Raw genomic sequence first — 26,567 nt, forward strand, 5'->3', positions numbered from 1 at the left:
AAAAAAAAACACAACTTATTAACACTGTAAAGAACTTTAAAACATTCATGAGTAATTACAAGCTAATGGAGATCCAACCCCCTTGAGGAAGTATTACAAGACAAGTTGTACCCTTCTAAATCTATAATGTTAGCAGGGACCAGAACAAATGTTCAAAAATATTTGGCAAAAGTGCTTTCCAGACTACCTCAAAAGCTTACTTCTGTTTAATAGTAAATAGTAAACTTCTGTTTAATAGTAAAGTTAGTAAGTACAAAAAAAGAGTTCTGGTATGTTAATATGCATAGTATGTTAATAGTTATTTTTCCATAGCCCTACATTTAATTTAGTTTTCTATAAATCTGTAATAGCCTAGCAAAATTATTTCCTTGAGATTATTTTAAGGTGTTTGCTTCACTTCTGCTTGCTCTCCTACTAAGTAAGCAGAGAGGTCAGAGGAAGAAAAGACCAGACGTACCCATCTGCACGCACTGAGCGTTTCTGTTAGCCGTCAGAAACAAAGTATGTCCGCACGGAAGAGCCAGTGACTTTTTTTGCAGCTAGTGTGGAAGCAAGTCATAAAACAGGTGGGAGAAAAACAGCTGCAGATTCCTAACTTGTGCAACTGAGCTGCTGGTTCATAAACGAAGGGGATGAGGCACTTGTTTGGCTTGTGCCAGAATAAATTTGGAAGGATCTGATTTACTGGGTTAATTTAGAAATTATCTTCAAAAGGACAGGAAGAAAGAAAAGCAAACAAGAATGCGATGGCAACTTCTCGATCATCATACAAAATAGACCAGCATGTAGTAAGCATAGTGTTTCTCTTGAACCTCACTAAAATATTCAATCACAGTTGCATTTCTGTGGAAGGTTTCTATACTTAGAAGAATTTGTAATGGTACTGGTAAATTCACTTTCTAGACGGATAAGGTTTATTTGGTACAAGCAAAATGGCTCTGGGACATACAATTACGTATTGGTGTAACAGATGTACTTCCAATGATTAAAATTAAATATGCACACTGTTTCTGGAGGTCAGGAGTCAACCAGTTCAATAAGAAGTGTTAACAGAAAAATGAATCTTATTAGTAACTGGTTAAATACTGTGATTCAAAGTAATTTTGATGAGTGAGCTCTAGCAAGTCTTGCTGCCATGGCTTAATATATACCATTTTCAGCGGTTGTCTCTTGCCTGTTCACCTGAGATAGCTGCCCCCAGTATAGTACTTTTGCTTCAGCCATTCCATTTTTGCCTAGCAGTTTAGTTTACATTGCTATAAGTAATTTTAAAGGATTTTTTTTTTAATAGAAAAAACTCTTTAAATTTAAACTCAGAGAATTTTGTTTTGGTTTTTTAGAAAGCTGTCTTCCCAAGACTGTAACTGAAATCACAGGGAATAAGAACTGTTAGCTAACGTTGGTCTCAGTATTTTGTATTTTGAAAATTCATTAGAAATTGAACAATTAAAAACCAGTTTACTAACTGGTGTATAATGGGTTCCACTGATAGGACTCAACCAAAGGCTTTAGTAAAAGCTGTCAATAGCTTTAGAAGTGCAATTGAAGTTCTTGGTCTGCTTATAATTAGGATTCATAAAATATATACAGTTTGAAGAGGTTCTAACGTATTCCCCCAACACATTCAAATAATAGGGATTTTATTAGAGCATGTACTAATTTTGGTCCCTTCTAACATACTACCCAAAGCTCTGCCACTCCTTTGATTCAGGACGTATACTGTGCCTACTAGTTACTTTCCTATAGCCCCAATCAGTAAATGTAGTTGCTGATGTAGTAAATCTTCAGTATATAACCCTGTATGATTACTATAATACAAACAACAACAACAACAACAAAAGTATTTCATTGATGCAGCATTTTCTTCTTACTGTGGTTACCACCCCCCCCCCCCCAAAAAAAGGGTAGTAGTGCATAAAGTAAAAAGATGATGCATTTTAATTGTCTTTTGTATACAAGAGATGCATGGCCTAGTGAACTTGAACACAGAAATCTAGCATAGGCTACCTTATTTGTAATTGTCTCCTTCTGTAGCTTTAGGCAAGTAATTCACTCAGTCTTGAGTTATTTTTTATCAGAAAGATGAAGATAATAGCCACCTACCTGACAGATGTTAAAGAAAAAATTTTTGAAGGTTAAAGTACTCTAACCTACCTTTTCTAATCAAAATTCCTTCTTTACAGTGTTTTCATGTATCCAGAGTCTCAGAGGCACGTGTTAGAGCTTCGCCAGGGCTGTGCACTGAGAAATCTCCTGTCGCACAGGAGTCTGCAGCAGTCGGTTCTCAAAAGAGCAGATACTGCCCAGAAAGCATCTTCTGCAAAGTAGATTAAATGTGCTCTTCCTATACACTAACAATAAATACATGTTTAAGTCCTGATTTTACTGATGTAAATGCAGCAGGTCGAAGAATATACTTCCAACAAGTGAGCTCTAGCAAGTCTTGCTGCCATGGCTTAATATATACCATTTTCAGCTGTCCATACCATTTGACAAATTCTGCAGCAGCATTACCAGTTAATTCAACTGACCATGAAGTAAGACTGAGGTAGAGATGAGTGATGCCCAGTGGGTTTTTATTGGTGAAATTCTGAATTCTTCCTATAAAGCAGTGAGACAAAAGCATCTTACGTATTCCTGCATTATAACTGGATTTGTCAAAATTTGCCTTGAAAATAGGATTCTTTCCAGGAACTAGCACATTTTTGTCCCTACAAACTTTTTGTTTGTTTGTTTTTTTGTTTGTTTTTTATCATTTCTGATGTGTAAGAAAGTGTAAAGCTTTTTTTTTTTTTGCAGTTACTGTGCAAAGGTACTGGGACTTGAGACTCTATGGTTCTCTGCTGCAGTTTTCAGTGAGGTGGTTGTGGGACTTACAAGGAAATGATGTAAAGATTTTCCGTATCTTTTTTCTCAAGAGTAAAAAGAACAATAAAAGTCTGTGTCAGGGCCTTTGAAATTAAATATTCCTGGCCTTGGAGGAATGAAAATGTTCACTTTCAAAGATGTTGAACTAAAAGTAAAAATCTTCCTGACTTGCTGAAGAATTGCCCAAATATGTGAATGGGGTGGGGGGGGGGAGAGATACAGGTTCTGCCTGTATTCTGAATAAGTAGGAACAGGGAGTGTTGTATAAAGCTCACCCTCCTCTACCCTCCACTCTCATCCCCCTCTTCCCCAAAATAAAGAAAAAGTAGAAGTGTGCATCACTGTAAGCCCTTGGTTCCCTTTATAGTATAAACAGGTCTTCTGAACGGAGCTCTATTTCCCTTCTGATTAGAAGAAGATTTACTCAATATAGATTGCAAAAGGGTGCAGGAATAGAAGGTTTTTATGTAGCAGAAGGTGTAATCTAAGAGACACTGGAAGATGTGCGGTGTAAGTAGGGGATAAAAATATAAAATAGATTTAATTTAGGTTTAAATGAAATAGAGTTGCTTCTCTCCAGTGATTTGTCCAGCAGGTCTGGCTGTTTTCAGACTGTGGATCGATATAGTGCAACCTCTAGAAAGCTATTTAAATCCAAGACACAGATAATATACCTTAGGAAGTATACTGGAATCATGTTCAGAATGTGAAGATTTGAAGTCAAAATACATGAAGGATCCAGGAGAACATGTTGCATTAATTTCAACATGTGCAATACCTTAGTATAGAAACTTATTGTTCCAGTTCCTTATTAGTAGTATTACCTTACGTGCACTTTCATTAGGCTAAAAAAATTACAGGCGCACATTATTAAATCACTCTAGTATTGCTTGCTGTTCTAATTAAATTAGTGGGTACACTTCAGCTTTTAATTAAATCCTTAGCTTCTGGGAGGACTGTATTAGCTCTGGTTGGCTTGGTGGTGTACAGAGACTTTTCAAAGTATTAATACTAAATCTAGCTCTCTTGAAGGTGTCAAACACTGTACACATAAGGCCCTGTATATATCATCCACCTGCCCTTCCTCAAGAGACAGCTCTAAAGACTTCAGAGCACTTTTAAATCTCAGAGTTCTGGATATGTAATAGATACTTCTCTATATGCTGGCTGTAGCCCATGGAAAAACAGTGCTTTATAACAGTGCTACCATTTCCAATAGGGTTACCTAGTTTTAAGGTTTACTCCAACTTTATTAGGTGTCTACTCTTGCAAACAAAGGTGCCTTTTCTGCACAATCCTGTCTTTGTACTGCACATCTCCCAACTTCTGTCCTTTTCCTTGGATTGATTCTCCTATATCCTACAGGATATAACCCCGTGAAGTTAGGAGTGAGATGGGAGGTACACAGTGCTTCAGTGTGGTCTGGGCCTGTAAACATGGCAGGGATTGCTCCCTTTACCAGTATAAGGATGATACTGAGTTGTCCTGAATGCATCAGTGCAAGATCACTGATCACTCTAAGAGGCAAACTGTTTTTGCCAACATAAGGTCTGACCTTTTAATTTTGAACATAGCTTCTCCTCTCTGCCTGGCACTGCTATTGATGCTGGGAACTGTTGAGAGCAAATGTCAACACTCTTAACAAGAGAATTTTAAAATAAATCTTAAGCAGTTTTTAGCTGATGTCATTCAACAATTGCTAAGTCTCTTAGAGAAAAATGTTTCTTTTTGTTATATTGAAAAAGTATGTAACAAAATGTATACCTTTATCAAGCTGTATCTATCATCATCAGGTGAAATGGGATTCTATATTCCCAATTTTACAGCTGTTTTGCAACTGTAGTGCCATTTGTGCTAGCTGGTAAACCAGCTAGTGGGGTCATAGCTACTGCTTGTGCCTGACTGCTGTGGATTGCAATAGAGATTGTCTTTGGGCAAAAAAAATGAGGACAGAGAATAAGGTTAGAGGGGAGCCTAGAGATGAAATGTATAGGTTAGTGACTCTAGAGATATAAAGCAGTTTAGAAATCTCAGTGCTGCGTGCTGTATCACTGGGAATAATCACGTATCTAAGATGCCCAGTGTGTATTCTCTGTTAGTCTGGCTCTAGCAGATGTTGACTTTAATTCCCAAAGCCATAGAGGGGTGAAGCTGTTGTGATGTTGACATAATTACTGTTATGTACATGTGCTCTAGGCAGCAAGAGAAATATAACTGGTCTAAAACAAAAGGTTTAGTCACCGCAACTTGGTAGGTAGTGGAATAGAGATACGATCCTTAGATCTTCAGTATTTAATAAGCCTTGACTTACAGCAAATTCTGTTAATTGCAGTTTACTATTATAAAGCAGGTACACTGAATTTATCACTTTAATTCTTTAGTTGAGGATTCTTTGAAATTCAGAAATCATTTTCTGAAAACCTCAGTTCTGTTTCTGAAGATGCTTCCTATTTCTGTGGAGTTGCTGTCTACTAGTACAAAACCAGACTGGAATGTAAGAGAGCACAATCCTCCTCCCTCCCCCAAATACACGATCTTCAAAAAAGCAGAAGGAGACTGTCTACTTCAGATCCTTTTCTTAGTTCTAAATTCAAGCTGTAGAATGGAATCATGAAAATAACTTTTTTTTAACCCCCCCTGCAAGAAAAACACTAAAAAGTCAGCAAGTGCTCTGTCCTCAAGTGATATATTCTCTGTTCAAAATCTGTGTCACATTTAATGTAGGAAAAAATAGTTTCACAGCTTTCTGTGGAAGTAAAGTAGTAAGACAAATAGGAAGGTGAACTTGAAATTAGCACAAATTGGGATAAAAAGTAGTTTGTTTGCAGAATCACTGCAGTTCAAATCTGTCTCTCTTGCATGCTCTCTAAAGCTGCTTCCCAGGCTTACAATCTTCAAGAAAATAGAAGACACTCTGAAACACAGATTATACGTGACTGAACTTGGAAATGCAAAGTTTTTGCCTTGGAGTCTAAAGAATTCTTGCAGAATCTTTCACCAACCAGTCCAGTGGGTGTTGTAGGATTAAGATAGTGGCAGTTTGTGCCACTAATGTTGTTTTTGTCTTTCATGTATGCTTGTTGGTTTATCCTATTTGTGGCAGACAGCAAAATGAAGCAAGCAAGAACAAAATCTTTGTTCCCCTCTTTCCTCCTAAGCATAAGTTCAGTGTCATTTTATTCCGGTTGTAGAAATACAAAATGAATCTGAAGCATCTCCTAAGCATCCTGAGTCTCAGACGTAATTTTTAATGTTGCATCAGAGATGTCATGGGGCTGTGTGCTTGATGCATGAAGTTTGAGATTGACTGACTTGACTGCAGTATAGCGCTGTTTCCATCCTAAAGCCAGACTGGCAGGTGGAAGGAAACATTCCGAGACATCTTACACCACCTCTTTTCCTCTTTTTGATTCAGTCATGATCATTTTGAGTCATGAGTAAGTTCATACCATCTATACAGCACTGAAAAGCAAGTTGCAATGACCATAAGAGATGGTTAGAAAAGCAAGTTAATCAGAAAAATTGTGTATCCCTTTTGGCTCTGTTTCCTGGATCTTTTGCAGCTGTGCTTTTTGTGAAGGAATGTGAACTGAAATGCCTTGAGAGGGCAGTTTAAGATACTTTGTATTAGTATTTGGAGATGTCTGTCTTTGAGCACTAAGGGATTAACATTCTCCATCAGCTCTTCAAGTGGAAATGATAGAAAAGACTACCTCAAGCTTTTTTTTTTTTTTTTTTTTTTTGGGGGGGGGGCGTAGTTTTAATAAATGCATCTATTTGGTTAAAAAGTTTCACCATAATGTGACTTACTCTCCTTCTCACTTGGGAAGGAATGACAAGATTCCTAACCAAGTTATTTTGAGCTATTTAGCACTTAATCAAAGTCCATAACATTCTACCAAGCTGGGAAAAACAGGAGAATAGTTCAGTTCACTTATTTCCAGAAGCTTGTGGTTTAGCTTGTTGGGAGTTGGTTTGGTTTGGTTTTATGTAACATGACACTAAAACTGAGTGTTCCTTGAATTGGGTGACGAAAGCTAACATTGCAAACAGAGCATTCCCACACAGAAGAGCAAAAAGAGGAAACCATAGTATGTGCAAGGATGGAGCTGTCTATAAGGACAATAAAAGATAGCAGTCTAGAACGTTATTATACAGTGCACACAAACTGCTTTGGAAGCTTTGCCACGCTGGACTATAACACAACTTTGTTTCCTATCGTTGCTGGATGCTCTTTTAAAGCAGCCTGCAAAGTACTAGCACAATGAGCTTGACTACAGTGGAATTCAGAGAGCAAGAGTTTCTCAAGTACTCTTTGCACACATCTCTAGGATCTTGACTTTATATCCTGGTGTCTTGTTGTTCTACTCTTACCTAGGCCATGTCTTCAGAAAAAGAAAAAAAACAATCCATCCCACACTTCTTAAATAGCTTTATTGTTACTGTCATTTAAAGCAAAGTAAGTCATCCTTCCAGTTGGAAGGGCTGGGGAGATGCCGAAACATTATAGGTGTAATTTTGGTCTGTGTTGCCTCAGTGGCTCAATATACAGAGGAGCAAATGCAAACTTGAATGGGAAGGCAGGAATTCATGGGCTGTGCTGTCTGAACAAGGTGCTGACACTCGGCCCTCAGTTTCTACTGCTGTGAATGTTGTCTGTCACTGCTAAGATCAGTCCTAGGGAAGGATACTAGGCTGCTGATGGAGTGCTTAGTGCTTACAAATTTTTGAAATGCAAAGTGCAGTAGAGTGGTAGTTTGAAAAGCTTGTAAAGCTATGTAAGGCTGAGTGTTTTGCTTTGTTTTTGAGATGAAACTAATGTTGCTTTACTGAGAAGCAGAAGAGTCAGAGGGGAGGGAGTGAGGGTGATAAAAGGAGGTCAGGAGAGGGATATTTGACACTGGGATGAGGACAAGAGAAAATTCCTTACGAGAAAAACAGTTTAGGAGGAGAAGGAAAATGTCATCAATTTTCCTCTAGTGAGAAGTGGGAAAAACCCCACAAGAATTCATCCTTGTAAGCTGCATATCGGTAGAGTCACTATTTGTGTATATAGTAGTGTAGCTTTATGCTCTAAAGGACAAATGCATTTACCCTTTGAAGACGCATTAAAATCTGTTCTTGCATTTTGTGTGGTACACAGACTTTATGTAGAAATCTGTATAGACACTCGTATGTGCCTTGTTAAAAAATACACTGTTGGTAGACAATTTTTGCGGCACCTTCATCTCTTAAGGCCACAAGATGTTTTTAAGTTTTCTCTGGACCTCTGTCAGTTAGAATCTCAAATCAGTAAGAAATGCAATGTTTCTTGCAGAACAGGTGAAGAAGCCAAAGCCCACAGCATGCAATTCTGTACAGGAATAAGGCTGCCTTTATTAAGGCTGCTTTTGACGATGCTTTGTATAGGGGATCTCTATAGATGCAAATTATTTATTAAATGAAATCTGAAAATGCCATGAGATGCAAATTCTGGCAGTTTAGAACTTTTACCTTTTGACTCGGGAATAAAGGAGAGCTGCTTTAACAGATGCAGAAGTCAGTGTAATGTAGGGGTAAATTTTCAGAGCCATTACTGGATGCAATCAAAACATAAATGTCTAGCTTGAAAATTAAGAAGATTGAGCTTTAATCAGGTACTTTGTCCTTTCATGCCAGCAATGAAATTTTTGTAGTTACATTGCTTCAAAGCTTTAGAAATGCAAAAAATGTATCTCTACATAAGTGGAGCTCAGTTTTCTTTAGATGGATCTACTATATTAACCATATGGCATATTTGCTGTAAAGTCCAAATGTGCTCTCGGTTCTTACAAAATAAAGCATTAATATACTGAATATCAGGAGTTATTAAAGTATAATTGTGGCAGTATGCAGTTACCTTTTAGGGACTATACAACAAGATCTTTTAAATAGGGGAACTCTTAAATGTTTTTAAGCCACTTTATAAATGTATAAGCTGCATAAATATTTAATGATTTTGTTTTTCACTTATGTCATTTTTCAAAACATGTTCATAACCCCAAAAAGAGTTTTCTTCCTTTACAGCTTTTGAATGCCTAATTTTTGGGGACTTACTGGGCATTTTTGTCCTGTTCCAGGATCTGACTGCTTTCCATTCAGTTATCAAAAAGAGAAAGCTTCAAAATTTCAATTTGGCTTTTGTGTTGTGGATTATTATGCCACTTAGTTGAATTATTTGATACTTAACGTATCGTCTTGCCCTTTTTTTTATTTAGCAGCTTACTGTTTTCAGAACTTGAAGACAGAATGTTAAGAATTAATGAATTAATTAATTAATTAATTGAAGTGCAGATATTAGTGTAAATATTTGCTCACCATGATTCCATTTTCCCATCTAGTCAATGCTCTTGAGTGTAACAATGAGTAAGATGCAGTTATTTTTTATCATCACTTTCATACAGTAAGCCATATGCTCTGGTCTTGGATATGTAAGGTTATTTTGTTGTCTCTCCTCTCAAATTCTCTTTCCCCAGAAGATTCCTCAGGACTAATGAAAGGGAAAGAGCAATTTCACAGTTGTTTGTATGTGGTTTTAGATTTCTGTTGAATGTTAGGTTTTTTGCATGTAAAGATTCACCTAGGAGAGTACCAGTAAGGCAGAGATAGTACACTGCTCATGGTTTTAGCTATTTGTGCTGTTGTGATGAAACAGAAGTGAATTTTTGATACATTGCAAAGTAGTTTCTGGGGTGCACTACAGTGTATTTTTCCAAAATGTTTGTATTAGAGTCCTGAGGAGTAGGTTGTTTGTATTTTACTTCTAACATCAGAAAATGATAATTGCAATGCTGTGAGATGTATTATTACATTTACTAGACTGAAATCTTCTATGCATGGAGTGGAATTCTTGCTTTTGCTTATTTTTGTTTGATGACTATGTAAACTAACTTTAGTTGAAAGGAGGATTCCCTTCCCCCTAGCAGAAAGTTATTTATTTTGCCTTTTAGTTATTCTGTACTAAAAGAAACATTTCTGGAGTAAAATTCTTTAGGAGAAGCAATCTGTATTAGAAATCTTCTCTTAATGAGTTTAACAGTAATATATGACAAGTGCTCTTTAATCTAACTCTGTTTTATAACCATGAAAGCAGAATTCTCAGGAGACAAAGTTTCATCTCTAAATCTGAATTGGTTTTAAGAATCAAAATAGAAGTAAATATATTGGCCATCAGTCCCAGAGCATATAAGTTAATAATGTAATTGTTGTAAAAGCTGGTGCCCCTGAGACTAGATCAGGCACCTGTTCCTAGGCAAACCATAGAGTGCCTGTTCTGATTTCCAGACTACTGAAGCAAGGAATGAACATGGCAGTAATAACTTAATTGTAGAACCTTAATTCTATTCCAGAAAATAATTTGAGAATAGAAAAAGTAAAATACTGCTTCATCTAGAATAAATACAATAAACAGTATTGCCTATCCTATATGAAAACAGATGGTCTAAAGCAAACTGTAAGTTCAAAAAAGAAAAGAAAAGAACAGTATTAAAAAAATAGAGGATAGATTGTTTTTTTCTTTGAGGGACAAAGTAAAAAGGAACGTCATAAAGGTACACTGTCTGCAGAAGACAGCAGACTTTGTAGAAGATAAGGAGATGGTGCAATTGAAAGCTTATGTTCAAAATGTTTTTGTAAATGTATTTCCATATTAGATTTGTAGCACTTGTAAAAAGGCATTGTTGAAGATGTGCCTGATTGTGCACACGTCCAGTATTTCTCTTAGATAACCTTAATTAGCATTCCTAGGTATGCTTGTTAACCATGTAGACAGGATCTGTAAAACCAGTCTTTACCTACCAGGGACTGAGATGAGAACTTCAGCCCAGTCCATATCTGCAGGATTTCTTGTATCTGCTTGATACATCCATTGCAGATAAGATGATGGACTCGATTTTTTTTTTCTTGAGCTGATCTTGTTGGATTTTTCTATGTTCATGTACCTACAGTGCACATTAGTTCGGTGATTAGAGAGGTTTTATATCTCGGTTCAATTTGAATCATTCCATCCATTTTTTTAATCACATACATTAGTAAAGAAAAGTTTGTCTTTTTTGCCTTCTTAGAACTGGGTATGAAGTCAGGCAGTCATACAGACATTTATGTTCATAGCAGATGCCACTGAAATGAAGAGTAAGACTTAATCAAATTTTTTTTCAAATTATTTTTACATAGTTCTTCATGTGATTTTTTTAAACCTATTTCCTTAACAATTGCAGTAATGTAAAGGTAGTCTGTTGTTCTGTCTTACAACTGATATTTTCTATTTCAGGTGCTTGAAAATACTTCATACACACATGCATACTCACTTTTATCCTTTACTATTTCTCAAATGTCATCACTTCGTGGTTGTAATCTCTTAAGCATTCAAGAAGCAGCAATAATAAAGTTTAGGGAGGGGAGGGGAGCGTGATGTTCTTTGCATCATCATAGAGGAAAGCTATTGCAGCGTAGGCAGTATCATACTCCTTTTCAAATATGGGGGACTACATGAACACTGCACAACTCTATTCCCTATTATATCATCCTAATACTACTTAGCACTATGTAACACTCATTTTTGAGGGAGGAAATTTGAGGCAATTTCTTTATTGTTATAAAGTGTCAGAGGCAAATATGTCAAAAAGCTGTTTTTCTTCATAAAATGGAAAGAGATAGCTCCTAAAGAAGCCCTCCTCACCAGTACAAAAAAGTATTGCTCTGTTTCTGAATCACTTGTTCCCTGAAGATAACTGAGTAACATAACTAGCTTTAGACAAAGAGATGATGGCCTGTGTCTCTTCAGCCACAGAGCAAGATGACAACAGGTGACATGACCCTGCATCAAATGCCTGTTCCTTCTCCATGCTCAAAGTGTCCAAACAGTCCATAAGGTCAAGCTTCTGAAAACTGGAATAGTAGAGAAGCAGTGAGGTCTCCCTCAGTCACAGGCAACTTGGGATGTTGGTAGTAAGAAAAAAGCAACGCACTTAAATTTAATAGTTCTGTTTCAAATGCCTGTTCAGGAGCTAAACCTGAGGTACGAAGCATGAATTTCAGCAAAGACAACATACTGCATATAAAGTTGGAAGGGGGTTCAGTAAATATGGCCAGTGCTTTTTTTAAAAAATCAACTTTGATGTTACCATCTGGGCATGCCTAATAGAGGCTGTTTTGGAAAATGCTGGCCCTCCCTTGTAAGGTAAGAGGATGGCAAAAAATAATTATTGGTATGACTTTAACTTTGATAGTGTGCTGCCAAGTATTCAGAAAAAATGCAGAAAAAATATTTATTAATAACGACATAGGGAAAATAAGTAAAAACTTAAAGCTAGTGTTGATTACTGAGAACTGAGTAAAGCCTCAGTAAGTGGTATTCCACTTTTGAGTCAGGTAAGATTCTGCCATTTTAATTGAGTCCTTACAGTTGCTTTTTTTTCTCTCCCTCTCTCTGGTAGGTTATGTGTTCTGTATGTTACATCGCCTGCCTGAACAACACGACTGCACATTCGACCACATGGGACGTGGGCGTGAGGAAGCCATTATGAAAATGGTGAAACTGGATCGGAAAGTAGGGAGATCTTGCCAGCGCATTGGCGAAGGATGTTCCTGAGTGCAAGACTCTGCAACCAAATGCTGTTCTCTTAGTTCACTAATGTTAGCCTTATTTAGGACAAAGTCAGCCAGACACCTTGTACTAGGCAAGTTTCAGACTACAGCCAATCAGTTTCCTTTCTTTAGCCAACCGTCCTGGTACTGTAGTTTAGGGATCGATGGTGGTTGAAATTGATTTCTGGCTGGTTACTAAGGTGCCTGCTAGCCACTGTATGAAATTAAAACATGAAGAAATATTGTTTTTGAGCATGGCTAGTGGATTTAACAAAACAAGAAAAATCCAAAGGCTTCTGTTACTGCTGGAGTCACTCTAAAAGCCTTATGCTGGAAACATTCCAGCTGCAGAGTTAAAACAAATAGTTGTATAGAAGCTGGTGTAAAAGTTTGCTATGCACATGGCTTTCAGACAAACTGTTTAATGTGCAGCCTTTCACCTCTTCATCTCTAGTTAATCCTGAGGAGGTGAAACACTACTAAGGGCAGCAACCGCAGCTGCTTAAGCCCAGAAGACCTGCTGGTCACTCGTGCCTTCATCGCGTGTGGCTTTTGAGGTTAGGCAGTGTCACCAGCATCAGGGATTCTGTTGGGGTAGGAACATCTTTCTGGTTCTTCCCAGGAAGCCAGAAAGAAAGGGGGACAGAGATTCTTATGAAAAATTTTTATATCTATCTTGCTATAAAGAACCTATCTGGGTTTTTTTCAGTTAAATTATGATCTCACTTTAAAACCAACTTCATCCCAGAGCAGTTAGTGGTGCGTACTTTTTACATGGCATCCGTAGAGTTTCTAAGAGTTGTGTGAACAGATTCCACGTACATTGTATACACTGACCAGTGCAGCCATTCCCACCGGCCGAAACCTGATTGGCTCTTGTTTGCCTTTTGCTAAGTGCAGGTATCTGATAATTGATCAAATAAGGCTAATTCACAGCACAGTAGCCATGGCTGGATTCTACAGACTGACTTTCTGTAGCTAGACTTATATATTGGGGAAAAAAAAGGACATTTTGTAGCAAACGGAATTCAGTAACAGTATTGGGGAACAACCAGGAAAACACCCTTCATCAGATTGAGTTTGTATTCCTCACTTCCAGAGTGTCAATGAGATAATCAAATGGGCAATATCAGCCCTGTTTCTATGCAGCTGAACGCCCTCACGAAAATCTCTGCCCGCATCTATTGCAAAGCAAGTACAGCAAGTGAATGTGAAAAGCATTACATGGAGTAGGTTGTTTTGGATCTGTTTAGACCTATGGTTCTGTATTATGGTATGTCACGCTGAGCTGAGCTGAACTGAATTGCACTGATCTTGCCAGTTTATAAACAAACAAGCAAAAATAATAATTGGCATGTCTCCTGCTGCACACAGGATTTATGCAAGTCAAGATGATTTGTACTGAAATGGCCAAGCACCGTCCTGAGTGAATTTAGCTTCTCAGCCCATTAGTAAGGTTTTAAAAATCAGGTAAACTAGTAGGAAATCTGAGAGAGGGAAAGATTTAATCTCACTGTCAGATATTGGGCAGATATAAAACATCAGAGGGGTGCAATATTATGTCACTTGAGGAAACCTTATTGTTTGGGAGTAAGCTTGTATGAGTCATCCTCCATTCTATTTGTTACAGGTAAATAATTCCTTATAGGCCAAACTATATTGTTACTTTAGTAGCCAGCTATAAGCATTTAACAAGGGGACAACTAATTTAAATATATATATATACACACACACACACACACACACACATATACACACACACACTCGGCGTCTGACTGTATTAGCATAAATTAACCATGAAGAAAATCAGAAATGTCCCATCATTATAAAATGCAAGCTCTGTAAAAGGCAAGCTGTTTTTTTATTGTTATTCAAGACTATGAAATCAGCAGCAAAATCTTCTGCAATGTACTGCATTTTCAGGAAATAGTCCTGGTGAGAGGAACTGTCCAAGGATATTATTTACATTTGCTATGAAACATTTTTAAAAATATGGATTTCAACTGCTGCTGTGATACGCACTTTTTTTTTTCCTCCAAAATCCTATCATAGCATTTGATGGGCATTCTGATTGATACACAAGACTTTTCCACAATAATACTGAAGATGCTATTTTGTTCCTCCTTGATATTCCCTCTAATCTGGTTACAAGTGCACAGATGGTTTCAAGGCGGCTCTTGAGAGAACACTACTTAAAGTTCATGTGAATTATGGACAATGTTCACTTTAAACAAAAAAAAAAGGTTGGGGAGGGGGTTGTTCCTTTGCAGTATCTGTTCTGTGAAGTTTGTTAAACGTAAAGAAAGCTTAAGTTCTTGTATCTTTAAAGAAAATCTTATTTAACCCTTTTGTGTTCTAGATTTACTTACACATGTAGCCTAGAGCTCAGTTTTAGTTTAACATTGTGAAAATATTAAAAGAATCTTGTAACTTTATTCTTTTTCCTCCTGCTAAAAAAGAAATTAAACCAATCAGATTAAAGTTTGAATTCCTTTCTGCCTATTCCAACAGGTTTTGCTATTTTGCACCGTTTCTGTTGCAAGTTTGTAATAAGAAATACATATGGGGAAAATACCTACATTAAGCCAGTAACTTCAAGCTGAATTTACAATGGTGGAAGGTGGAAAATATTCTCTGTGACTGTGGAAGGGGAAGATAGTATTTCTGCTGTATTTCAGTTTAGTGATTTCTTTTCTAAGCAAATCTGCTGTAGCCTAAACACTGATAAATTTATTTTTGAGGTAATCAGTAATCAAATGAACAAGTTGTTCTTGCTCTTAAGTCAAATGCATATTTTGGATTGTATCACTGGCATGAAAGTAAGCTTTAAAATGTCCTAAATGTTCTTTCATGCTTTTTGATAACTTCTACACCTGCAGTAGTTCTATTCCAAACCATAATGGGCTGTATTTGTAATGGATAATTAAAAGAATAACTATATTGTTTCTTAATCATTTAGATGCTAGAAACACACAACTAATTAAAAAACAATGGAATGTATTAAAACAGATCACGAATATCAAGATGATTCTCAAAATCAATACTTAAAATCCACTTTGGAATTGAAATTGAGTCCAATTCATGGGACATGTACCCCAATTTTCCCCCTCAAATGAATATGGTACTTCCAATCATTAGGACCATGTGCGATTCTTGAACAAGACAGTTGTGTTATAGCAAAGGTAAGTAACATAAAACAGCTCTGCCTTTTTATTGTTTCAAATATACCTAACTAGGTGTGAGCCAAGACTTCTAGGAAAAATAAGAATTGCCCATCAAGGTTGGCATCCCAGAGCCTTTTTTAAATTGCGATTGTTTTCTGTTTCAAAGGCAGTTTAGTATGTTGAATGAGAAGAATTATAACTGTGAAACAAGATATTGAGAACATCGGCTACTCGTCAGAAGTGCACAGGCAGTACCCTTAAGGAATTCTGGTGCTATTGTAGCAGTAAAAGTAATATTAACTGTTTTAATCTATTCCATGGAAGGTTAATTAGGTTCAAAACTTGAACTTTCTTTTTTTTGGGACAAATTGTAATCTCCTGACCTCTTGAATATAATGTTCTGTTTATGTTTAGTTTTGTTTCCATTGTGTCATTCAGTTCATGCTACTTATCATTACAGTTCCTTCTGTGACTATGCTACAATTTCTGTATAAATCTTTAAGGGATAAAAGCACTTAAAAAAAAAAAAAAAAAAAAACTTACAATGATTATTTCAGTACAGAGACTCCCTAAAGAAGAAAACTGTATCAATATCAATACTATCATAAAAACACAGTTTTTTTGTAGTGGATTCTAAGAAATGCATCAATGGAATAACTGACAATGCCAGTTCTCACACTGATGGGTACACAGTTAAGTGCTGAGACAAACGAATTAACGTGCTGTTGTCATAGTGTAGATAATGAAATTGTCCATCAGCAGAACAGCAGAGAGAGGGTCTAACTGAAGTACTTCCTTATTGTCACAAAGAGATTGCAGACAATGGATGATGGAGATAATTTTGTATGCACCTTGGCAGTTTTACACCTAGAAAACAAACATTTAAGAAACACTACTTAAAAGTGAACTTTAAAATTTTGTTTTAAAGTGGCACCATATGTTTGTGTCTCAAATATGTGATTATAATTCTGCTTACGAAACAAAAATACCCTAAGAAAAAAATAAGCAAGTTGTGGTTCAACCCAAAAGCTGAAGTGGCAAGAGCTGCTGTTTAAGAATACAGTTCTAGCTAAGCCAGTTCTTAAAATTGTGCCTAGTGGACGGTGTGTCTGTATGCACTTGCTATTGAAAGAACCACTCTGGAAAAAACAGTGCATAAGACCAAACTGATTAAAAATATTCATAGTGTGGGTTTTACATGGTGAAGTTGTGCAACAATAGGCTTTAAATTAGCATCTCACTCACCAACTGCTTTTCCAGGAAAACAAACCTTAACTTAATGCTACTGGGGGTGGGAAACAACCCTACTCTTTAATTCTAGTTCTCCTCTTCCAAGAGGCAGCCTGAAGAAATCTCTTCAACAAACTTGAAGTACAGACCACTTGTAAGACCATGGGTCTGTCTGGCCTGTATGTGGTAAAAGCCTTGAATGAGTAGACATACATCACTTGCAAGGATTTATTTTTCTGTCTCTTTCTGCTTTTTATTCATTGTTCCTTTTTGTAGAGATGGTCAGCATGTGCAGCTGGGCATTTGAAAGCAGTTTTGCTCAGCTGTTGTTCTTTGTGGATTTTCAGTACTTGTCACACAAAAGAATAATGACTTTCCTCCCTTTGCAAACCCCTGCACAGTAGTTCAAGCAAGTTGAAATATAGATGTTGGTCTGTAAAAGTGATGAAGTCCTTGTGTATTTTTCTACAGTGATGGGCTATTTTTTCAAGTGACTGAAACTTAATGGAGACATGATTTATTTGTTCTAGATGTTAGGCTGTGGGTTTTTCAAACTTGAGTTCCTTGAGATTGCTCACATACACCTTCCCATAAACTTCTACATACCTCATCTTCCAATATGAAGTTGAGTCAGAAGGAGCGAAGAGGTAAAAGCAACAGGCAAAGAATGCAGACTGACAGGTATACTGCTCACATGCACCTTCTTCAAGTCAGCTCAGGTCATAAAAAGGTAAAGAGGCAAATGATTACTTGCCAAACAACACCAACTTTCTTGACTCGGTACTACAGAAAACTTTTGCCTTATCTTTTTGAAAACACTTATACAGAGTTTGAGTCAATTCTGCAATACATTATTAAAAAAAAAAAAAAAAACAGCATTGCCATCTTTAATTAGAAAACATTTTTGATAGATTATTTAATAACTATGTATTTTGCTATAGGACCTTTTTATTTTGCCATATGCTGCTATATTCTTCGGAAGAAAAATAAGCAGAACTTTATAGGACTAGTGCTAACAATTTCAAATTCAATAGATGTGGCAGAAGCATTAGGGAAAGATTACTGAAATATGTAGCTTTTTAAGATGACGACTGCATTCTCTAATGCAAGTTTTTTTGTTGTTGTTTTTTTTTGTTTTTTTTTTTTCCTTCAAAGAGTAGCAAGTGTTGAAGGCAATGATTTAACTATAAGCAGAAGGTTCCTTTTCTGCTAGGTTTGTGCAAAGGGAGTAACATACAGTAAGATGCTGTGAGCTAATGGCATATATCACAGTGTGGTGACTGTGTAAGTAAGTGTTGAGAATAATATAGAGACCTACTTATTTCTGTTGGCTTTCCCTTCACTTGAAAGAACAAAAAAAATGGCACCCATTATTTCCTGGGGTTTAGTCCCTTCAATTCTTTCCTGAGTTACACAGCCCATAGCAAGTGTGCTCAGGAAGATGGGAGGCCACATTCTTGTAACGTTCGAAACACTTCCAGATTTTCAAAAAGCAGTTGATATCTCTGAAAGCAAAGTGCTGAAGTGAAGTCATCCTCTGTAACTGAGATGCAACATTACAAGGAGATCTCATCCAGGTTCTCAGAACACTTGAGATGATTGTTGCTTTTCTCTCCTCTTAAATTGTTCAGACTCTCTTTGAAGTAAAGTGGCAATCCTTTTTTTTAAAGAAAGAAAACACTGTATCATATTTTGAAAGGTAGGCCTGCATGATCAGCACTTGTGCGTTAACAAAGCTAAATGAAAGATTCATTTTTTAATTCCTCAAATGCTTAGCTAATCACTATATTTTTCAAAGGAGCAAACGCAAGACTCACTCCCTTAGATGAGGGAGAAGAGAAATTGAACCCTCTGTTAGAAAGGCTAAATTCAGAGTTCATTCTGAATTCTAGCAATGATTTGTCTTTTAATTCCCCCCCCCCTTCAGCAGCTGTTAAACATTTGCTTTTGATTCCTGAATGCTTTAGCTGGATAGGTTACATTTTAGTTAATATGTTACATTTGGCAGCAGCACGAGGTATGCAATGAGCTCCAGGAATAAGCTAAATTTTAAGTTAACCATTGCTTGTTTGCTCAACTGCTCTTGTCTACACTGGAGTTCTTAAATGATAGCTAGCTAAAAACGTTTCAACAACTGGGCCGCCCATGCCACCTTTGCAAGAATTGAGCTCCTTCGAATAGGCTGTCACATGTATACTGACAGGCAGGGTGTTTCTTCAGTCTGTGTGCATGCAGACTTTTCCCTTTATTCTGTTTGTCTAGATTAAAATACTAATCAGTTAGGCATCACTTAGTTTTACAAATCATTCTACAGTTGTCTTGCACTGCCCACCTGTTGTTTTTCCCTTTCTGCTTTAGGCTTTTCATTCTCAGATCCTAGGGCTTTGGGGGTTTTTTAAAAAAGTTCCAAATGGGCTTTTCCACATAGCCAGGGTGAAAAAGAATTCCCCCAGCAAAGCAAAGGGCTAAAATGGAATTATGTCACTGGGATGTAAAACGAATCTCCAGTTTCTGCACCCGCCCCCAACATACATACATTTAATCAGTTCTTTTCTGGCTTGTCTTTTGGAGAAATGTAGCACACCCCAATGGTTGAATTTGCCTGTTTGCTAGTAGCTGTAGTTTCATCATCAGCTACTATTAGCAGGACAGTCCTGGAATCACCTTTATACTGGTTTGTAAGTCCATTAAAAATACTTCCTTTTCTTCCCAAACACAGCTGAGATGTTTGAGTGACACTAACAACTGTAGAAGTCCTAGCATGGCTGGCTTGCTTACAGATATTTTCAACAGTGTATATCTTGTACTATTCCTGGCACGAGGGGAACAGAACTCTGTAAGAGTGTGTGTGGGGGGGTGTTTTTGTTGTTTTTTTTTTAAAAATGCATTACAGGTTTAGCCAATCTTTCAGAGTAAGACATACCAAATTGTATTTTTCTTTCCAAATTACATAAGTAAGTGAATTAGTAGAAATGCAATATGATCAGATAGATGCTGCTGAGCTTTCTCCAGCAGTTACCTTATTAGCAGTATTTTGCCTCTGTGTAAGGCAGTGACTCCTGTTAAATTCAGTATATATGCTATTCAATTTTTTTTCCTGATACTTCTGTCAGCATCTGTTGTAGCACCTACACAGGCCCTCCATTTCTCCACTCCATGGCAGCCTTCCTCCATCCTCTCTTTTGCAGAATCTCCCTCATCAACTTCAAAGCCCTCCCTTTCTAAATGGCCATGTTCAAAGAGTCTATGTGAAAATGATGAGGTCACTCATAGAGATGGTCAGGTCTAAAGGTATCATAAGTTAGGCTTGTATTGCAACTAGCTGTTTTTGTCTGTAATAAAGATGTTACTTTTTAAGTGTTAAATGACTTTGCTGCTATTTAGTATATGAAATTCCTAGAGCTGTGTCTTAATACATTGTAGCAAATAACATTAAGGCTGAGTTGCGCTTCCAGTTCAAGCCTTTCCCTCAGTGCTCTTAACTTTCTCTGTAGCCTTTGTCTATACAAGGAACCTTAAAGGGTAGCAGCCACTAGAGATATGCAAGCAGTGTTTAATAGTACCTCTACCGATGCTTAATACTGATCCAGACAAAGGATCCAGAATTAATTTTTTGTCTTTGTTCTGCATTTAATTTTCTTCTATTGTTATCCTAGTATTGTTATTCTGTCGATATACTAAAAAGCTATTAATCAGACACTCATTTGCCAAGTAATATAAAATGTTTATCACACTTATTTAAAATTATTGGCACATGGTTGATACCGTGGGTGGTTTGGGTTTTTTTTTTTTTTTCCTCCATCAGCCTTCAGGAATACAATTCATAACTGTCATAACTACTGAATTAGGCTTAATTTCAACTGAAATGATCTATTTATTTCATGGGTCAAGGTTGTGGAGTCTCCTTCTCTGGAGATCTTCAAGGCCTGCCCGGATGCAACCCTGTCTAACATGCTCTAGGTGCCCCTGCTGAGCAGGGAGGTTGGACTAGATGATCTCCAGAGGTCCCTTCCAACCTTACTGATTCTATGATATGTAAATCAGAACCAGTTCCTTGCCTTTGCTGTTTTCAGTTTGGACTATAAAGGTAAAGCCAATTATATAGTGCCTCAGCTGTATGCACGTGTGAGTTGTTCACTGGCTTGGCAGCTGTGCTGGTGCTCGGCCCTGTGTACTCCAAGCCCTGAAAGGTCTCAGGATTCACAGAACCTGTCATCCATGAGTCCCTGAAGGCAATCAACTTGTATATTGTACCTACTGTTTCTAACCACGTTTGTTGTGTGAAACAATAAATTGTTTATAAAGAGATACAATGTATTAAACAAGACAGTGCTGATCTGTGATTGAATCGTGCTTTCTGGAGTGGCTGTCCTTTAACAGCCTTTTGGCTAATGGCAGAAAGTTAGGGAGGAAACTTACCTCAGGTCAGGTGAACTTAAGCAGCATTAGGCCTGTGTAAATCGCACACATCCAGCAGCATAGAATGACTAATGCAGTCTTTATCCATTTATTTCATGCTGGCCCTATTTCAGTCATTTAACATCCACACATCAGCTTTCCTTAGCCAACATTCAATGCCTTTCGAGAGTAAAGGCAAGGAGGATCAATTATTTTGAGAGTAGTCTGAAGACAACATACTTGACTGAACTACATATCTGCTGTAAGGATTACAGAGTTTTGTGCAAAATGTACCAAAACATATTTCTAATATTGAAGTGTGTTTTGAAAGCAACATGCTCTTTCCGATTTCCCAATAGCATCACAGGAGCCGTGATTGGGGCATTAGGAACAAAAGGGAAAAGAAATGTGACACATGTCCTATGCCATGAAATTCTGCATGGCAGAATAGTCTGATCCTTGCTGTTCCATATTGTTTACAGGTTTTCTGGTGTAATTTTCTGTTTTAGAATGGTGAACTACAATATGTGCATACTGTGCAATACCAACACTAGATAACGGCTCTTCTAGAGGATAAGAGGAAGATAAAAGCATTATAAGCTTGTAATGGCTGATTTTTATCCTTTATTTTTAAAACATATGCACAAGGAATTGAGCTCTTAAATACAGAAGATAGACACAGAAGTCAAAAGTAGCAAATTCTTCCAAGGAACCTCTGTAAACTTTTCCTAAAGCTAATTCAGACCTGCAAGGTTTGGGGTGGGGGGAGGGGGAAGAAGCTATAATGACTCTTCAGCCATAAATGTATTCTTCATGCCATGCTCCAATTGCACATAATTTGATCGGCCATCCAGGACTGTGCCAGTCAGACCAGTGCAAGCCTTGCAAGCCAACTCTTAGAGTCTCTGAAAGTGGCAGAACTTCAGAGGTTTGCAACAGATGAAGGGCTTATATGATGCTAATGTAACCAGTCTGTCTTATCACCTCACTCTCTCTGGTGGTATGTAGGCTTTATGAAAAAAGCATCACAACTTCTTTTGTGTTTGTGAAGAGCCCAAGAAACTAAGATTTGGTCCAACACTGGAAGAAAAAAGCATCTTTCCTTCTTAGAGATATGGAGCTTGGTCACAGTCCTAGAATTGCAAATAGGCTAGGACACTCGCAGTATAGTTACACACAAGCATATTATTTGAATTGGAGGTGACAGACTACGCAATACCTACCTGCAGGCAGTTCACCAGTTCATTTGTGTAATTTGGTGAGGATAGCGAAGTAATAGCTCTGAAGTATCCACTTATTCCCCATTTATTTGAATACAGTGCCCATGTCTCATTTGGGCAAGGACAAGAGTCCATTTGTATATTCATATATGCTGAATACAGCAAATCAATTAAGAAAAAAAAAGGGGAAAAAAAAAAAACACACACACACACACACACACACACACACACACACACACACACACACACACACACCTCCCCCACCCATCCACACAAACAATCATCCACAATGTGACTGGCATACAAGTATGCACCCAAATTAATCCTCATTGCTCCAGGCTTGCAGGCCATACCAAGGAGCTCAGAGGCCCCAAGTTATGCTGACACCAGCATGACAACCTCTCTCCAAAGAAAAGATTAGAGACCTCTGCTTCTCTCCAGTGAGTCTCTGTGAGACTTCCTGCTCCTTCTCTGCCAGACATCCATGACAAAAGGCTGAAGATGTACAATATACTGAGAACAGTCTTCATGCAGCACTGGAGCTAGTGAAGTATCTCTCTCTATATACCACCTGGCCACAATCTGTCTTTACTCCATAGCCCCTGTTCCCTAGCAATAAAAAAAGGGCTTAAGATCAGCTTCTACCTCCTCTGTAATGTCATCAACCCAGGTTCTCTCCTCAGATAAGTTCCAGATCAGGACTGTTGCAAATGTTGGATCAAAAGCTCTAGGAGAGAAGGAAAAAGAGTGGAAGCTCTCCCTGTGCCACCCTGGACTGCCTACTCCTCCCTCTCCCACTCCAGAATTTGTTTGAGGCCCTGAATAACTGGGAAGCAAAGCTCAGCAAAGGGCCATACATAATCAACACAAGCTTCCTTCCTATACCCCACTGTCCTAGGTTCCAGTGGTGGTTTGCTATTTGACAGTAGTAGAATACTTTCTTGCTGGGTGGGAGAAGATGCAAGACTTTCGGGTAGAACAAGCTGTCCTCCTGGCAGACAGGCGGGTTGCTTGGCTGGGTTTCAGAGTCGGCCCAAATCAGCCCCTCATGGCAGCCAGGTTGTGGCTGGTTTTTAGGCATTCATTTAGCAAACCAACAGTGCCCATTTCACCATCTTGAGCACAGAGCACAAGCCTGCAGCAACCAGCTTTAGGTACTGACCCACCCTATGGGTGGAGAAAAAAATGAAAAAAAATAATAATTAAAAAAAAAAGTTCCTCAGTATGAGCCAGTATTAAGCAGTCACTAACTGGAATAAAGAAAGACATGCTTGCCACAATACATAACCATCACCAGGATCTAGAATTTTCTTTGCTGCATGTCAAAGCACTAGCCTTACAGTCTGATGGCATCTTAGCAAGTGAACAAAGCAACTACCCTCCAGCAGCTTACAGCACTGAGGAACACAAGCAGTAGGTCTGTCTACCACAGCTTCACTCTCTGTTTACACAAGATGAGCACCTTGCCCCATATTATTTCACAGGCTACACCATAGCATAGGACAAGCCCCGAGCTAGTGAGTGCACGATGCCAGATAAAACATCACTGACTCCATACTGAACCAATGCTTTGGCTCACTAGTTGATTTTTCAGAAGAGAAGGAAAAGGAAAACAAAAACACCCTTGGAAGACTACTGAAAGGACAAGGCATTGGCCAGGATGACTCAGACCTATGCTAGATTGACTTCTGGCAAGTTGGTCAAGTTTCCTAAGGCTAGCTGGAGTACTAGTCTTCTCTTTCTCATCCTGTTTGATTCTGCTTCAGATACTGCAAATCCGGCTATGTTTCCTGCCAGAGGCAGCCCTTTGGGAAAGGATTCAAAGCATGCAATAGTATGTGTAAAGCACTGAAATACTTGTAAAAAGTGTTACATACAGTCTATTAACAGGCTGTCCACCAGTATTGATTTCAGAACAGCATAAGAACCCTTTCTACCAGAAATAAGCTGCCTGTGTGTACAAGAAAGGGTCACCATTTATTTATTTTAATAAGTATCTATAAAGCCAGTATGTGCCTCCTGGAGAAGAATGTGAACAAAATAAACTGAAGAGCTGAAAGTCAGGCCTTAAAGGACTTTCCTTTCATTTAAAAGTTCTGAGAGCCTTTAAAGTAGAAATTCTCTCCCATCTCCCATGGCTACATCTCCTTAGTCCAGCTCCTTGGTAGCATTCCAATTTCACATTTATATTTATCTAGTGGACAAAATTTATTGAACTGCAGCATTTAGGTCTGAGAAGTAAAGTTGAGAAGTAAGAAAGAGATTTATCAAATAGGTATGAAGACTTCTGGTACATGGCTGAATTAAAATTTGTTCCTAGAAAATCTAGCAGCTCCTTCAATTTCATCTCTAAAATTCCTTCCCTTGTCATTGGTATTTAAAAAGGAAAAAGAAATCTCTAGCAATGTTGCAATGTCAGAGAAATTGCACAAGGATTTTTGCAAATTTCTGGGCTGTCAGTAAATGGCAAAACACTGAGTTTTCCAATGCTTCTTTAGGCAGCAAAGGCTCTTCAAAAAAAAGTCTTAGTCTTATACTGCTAATAATTCTGCAGACAGAAACGAAATACATCATAGCATTATGCAACTAAGTCACAATATTTCAGCAGAACGATTTCTGTTTAGAGTACCATGGGAAATAAACTGAGCAATAAACTTCTTTCTCTATAGCAACAAGAAGAGCTGATGCCAGCAGAGAAGCAGCAATCCCAAGGGCATAATGTACAGTGTGGGCGGGTGTGCACTGAGCATTCTTCAACTCCGCTCAGATGCACAGCCAGTCATGTACCTCACTGAAGTGTTAATCAATGTATATTGCTTGTCTTGCAAAGGTGTTGATCAAACTAGCTGGCAACTCCAGCTAACAGCATTAGGGCTGTACTTGTACCCAATGAATCTGCCTGAATCCTCAACACTAATCTGAGCCTGGGTGCTGGACAAGTCCAATGCAAAATATCCTGACTGTGAATTTGCTAGCAATACAGTGCTCACGAGCTCAGCCTAACACACCAACACCACCCAACGAGGCCAGCAGCAGCGACACTGACCAGGTGTCACTGGCCACTTACAACGCAAACAACACTGGTGACTCCCAGTACAACAGTGTACCAATATGTAATGATGTATTTGTTTCCATAAGCTGTTGCTTTGCCTGGTTGTACAGATGAAGCTTGTTTTGTGAACAGCAGAACCAATGAGCCAGGACACTGAGACCTTACCACAGGGTAATGGTAGTAATCAAAAAGAGATCAACTTCCCTGCTGTCATGCTTGACTTTACATCTCACAGGGCTTACCATGCACTGAAGCAATAGCCTCTTGATCAATTAAGTACATAAAGATTGAATTATTCATTTAATCGTACAATAAATAAAAATAACAGCTAATGTATGGGCTATTTGAGGCCTGTGGATTAGTCTCAGGAACATGAATGGCTAGGTAGTAGAGATCCAAGCTTTGTTTCAAAAAGGATATGCCTATTCCTACCAGTCTGGCTCACAGTGAGACAGAGCAGCGATCCAAGATTATGCAAAGCAGTCCACTGTTGTGAACAACAGTGATCAGAAAGGTAACAAAACTAAAAGCGCTGTAGCATCAGCAAATTTCTAGACTAAATTAGATTTCCAAGAAGTCTAGGCTATTTGCATGGCTCTATCTATAAAGGTTAGTATTTCAGTGTCCCATTAGGAAGGCTGAGTGATATGGTGATTTTCTGTGAGTACTAAGCACTTTCTGGTTTTATTAGAAAATGAACTTCTACAAGATCAGGCCATAAGTTAGCAAAGGAACCCAATACAGCACATAGAGCTTTCTAGGAGTGTTTCCTACATAAGATCAGATAGGAACATTCCATTTTAATTCCATTTTAGGAAGATTACTGGGCCCATTCAACTGGGATCTCTAAATGAAAATTTTATGTTCTAAGGCAAGTTGACAGGTGACAGTTTGAAATGATATTTTGTGAACAGGCATCATGAAAGTTACTCCTAAAGCAGAACTTCCTGCTCTCTTCAGGAACACTTGTGTTAATGAGCAACTGGTAGAAGCAGTAGGTACAACACTTAGGAAAAGGAAATTATACCTCAA

The 26,567-nt window shown here is 37.9% G+C and overlaps 1 protein-coding gene across 2 annotated transcripts in view; it reads left to right on the top strand.

Annotated features, from left to right (window-relative positions):
- ZFAND3 (zinc finger AN1-type containing 3) overlaps positions 1-14,979 on the top strand; it is a 116,610-nt gene extending 101,631 nt beyond the window's left edge. For both annotated transcript variants that reach the window (XM_085320594.1, XM_085320586.1), the window contains exon 7: positions 12,321-14,979. In XM_085320594.1, coding sequence (XP_085176720.1) covers positions 12,321-12,475 — 155 coding nt within the window. In that variant the 3' untranslated portion in view covers positions 12,476-14,979. The remainder of the gene's footprint in view (positions 1-12,320) is intronic.
- The last annotated feature ends 11,588 nt before the right edge of the window (positions 14,980-26,567 follow it).

Source organism: Rhea americana, unplaced genomic scaffold (genome assembly GCF_003343005.1).
Source record: "Rhea americana isolate MKP2758 unplaced genomic scaffold, rheAme1 scaffold_119, whole genome shotgun sequence".
NCBI lineage: Eukaryota > Metazoa > Chordata > Aves > Rheiformes > Rheidae > Rhea > Rhea americana.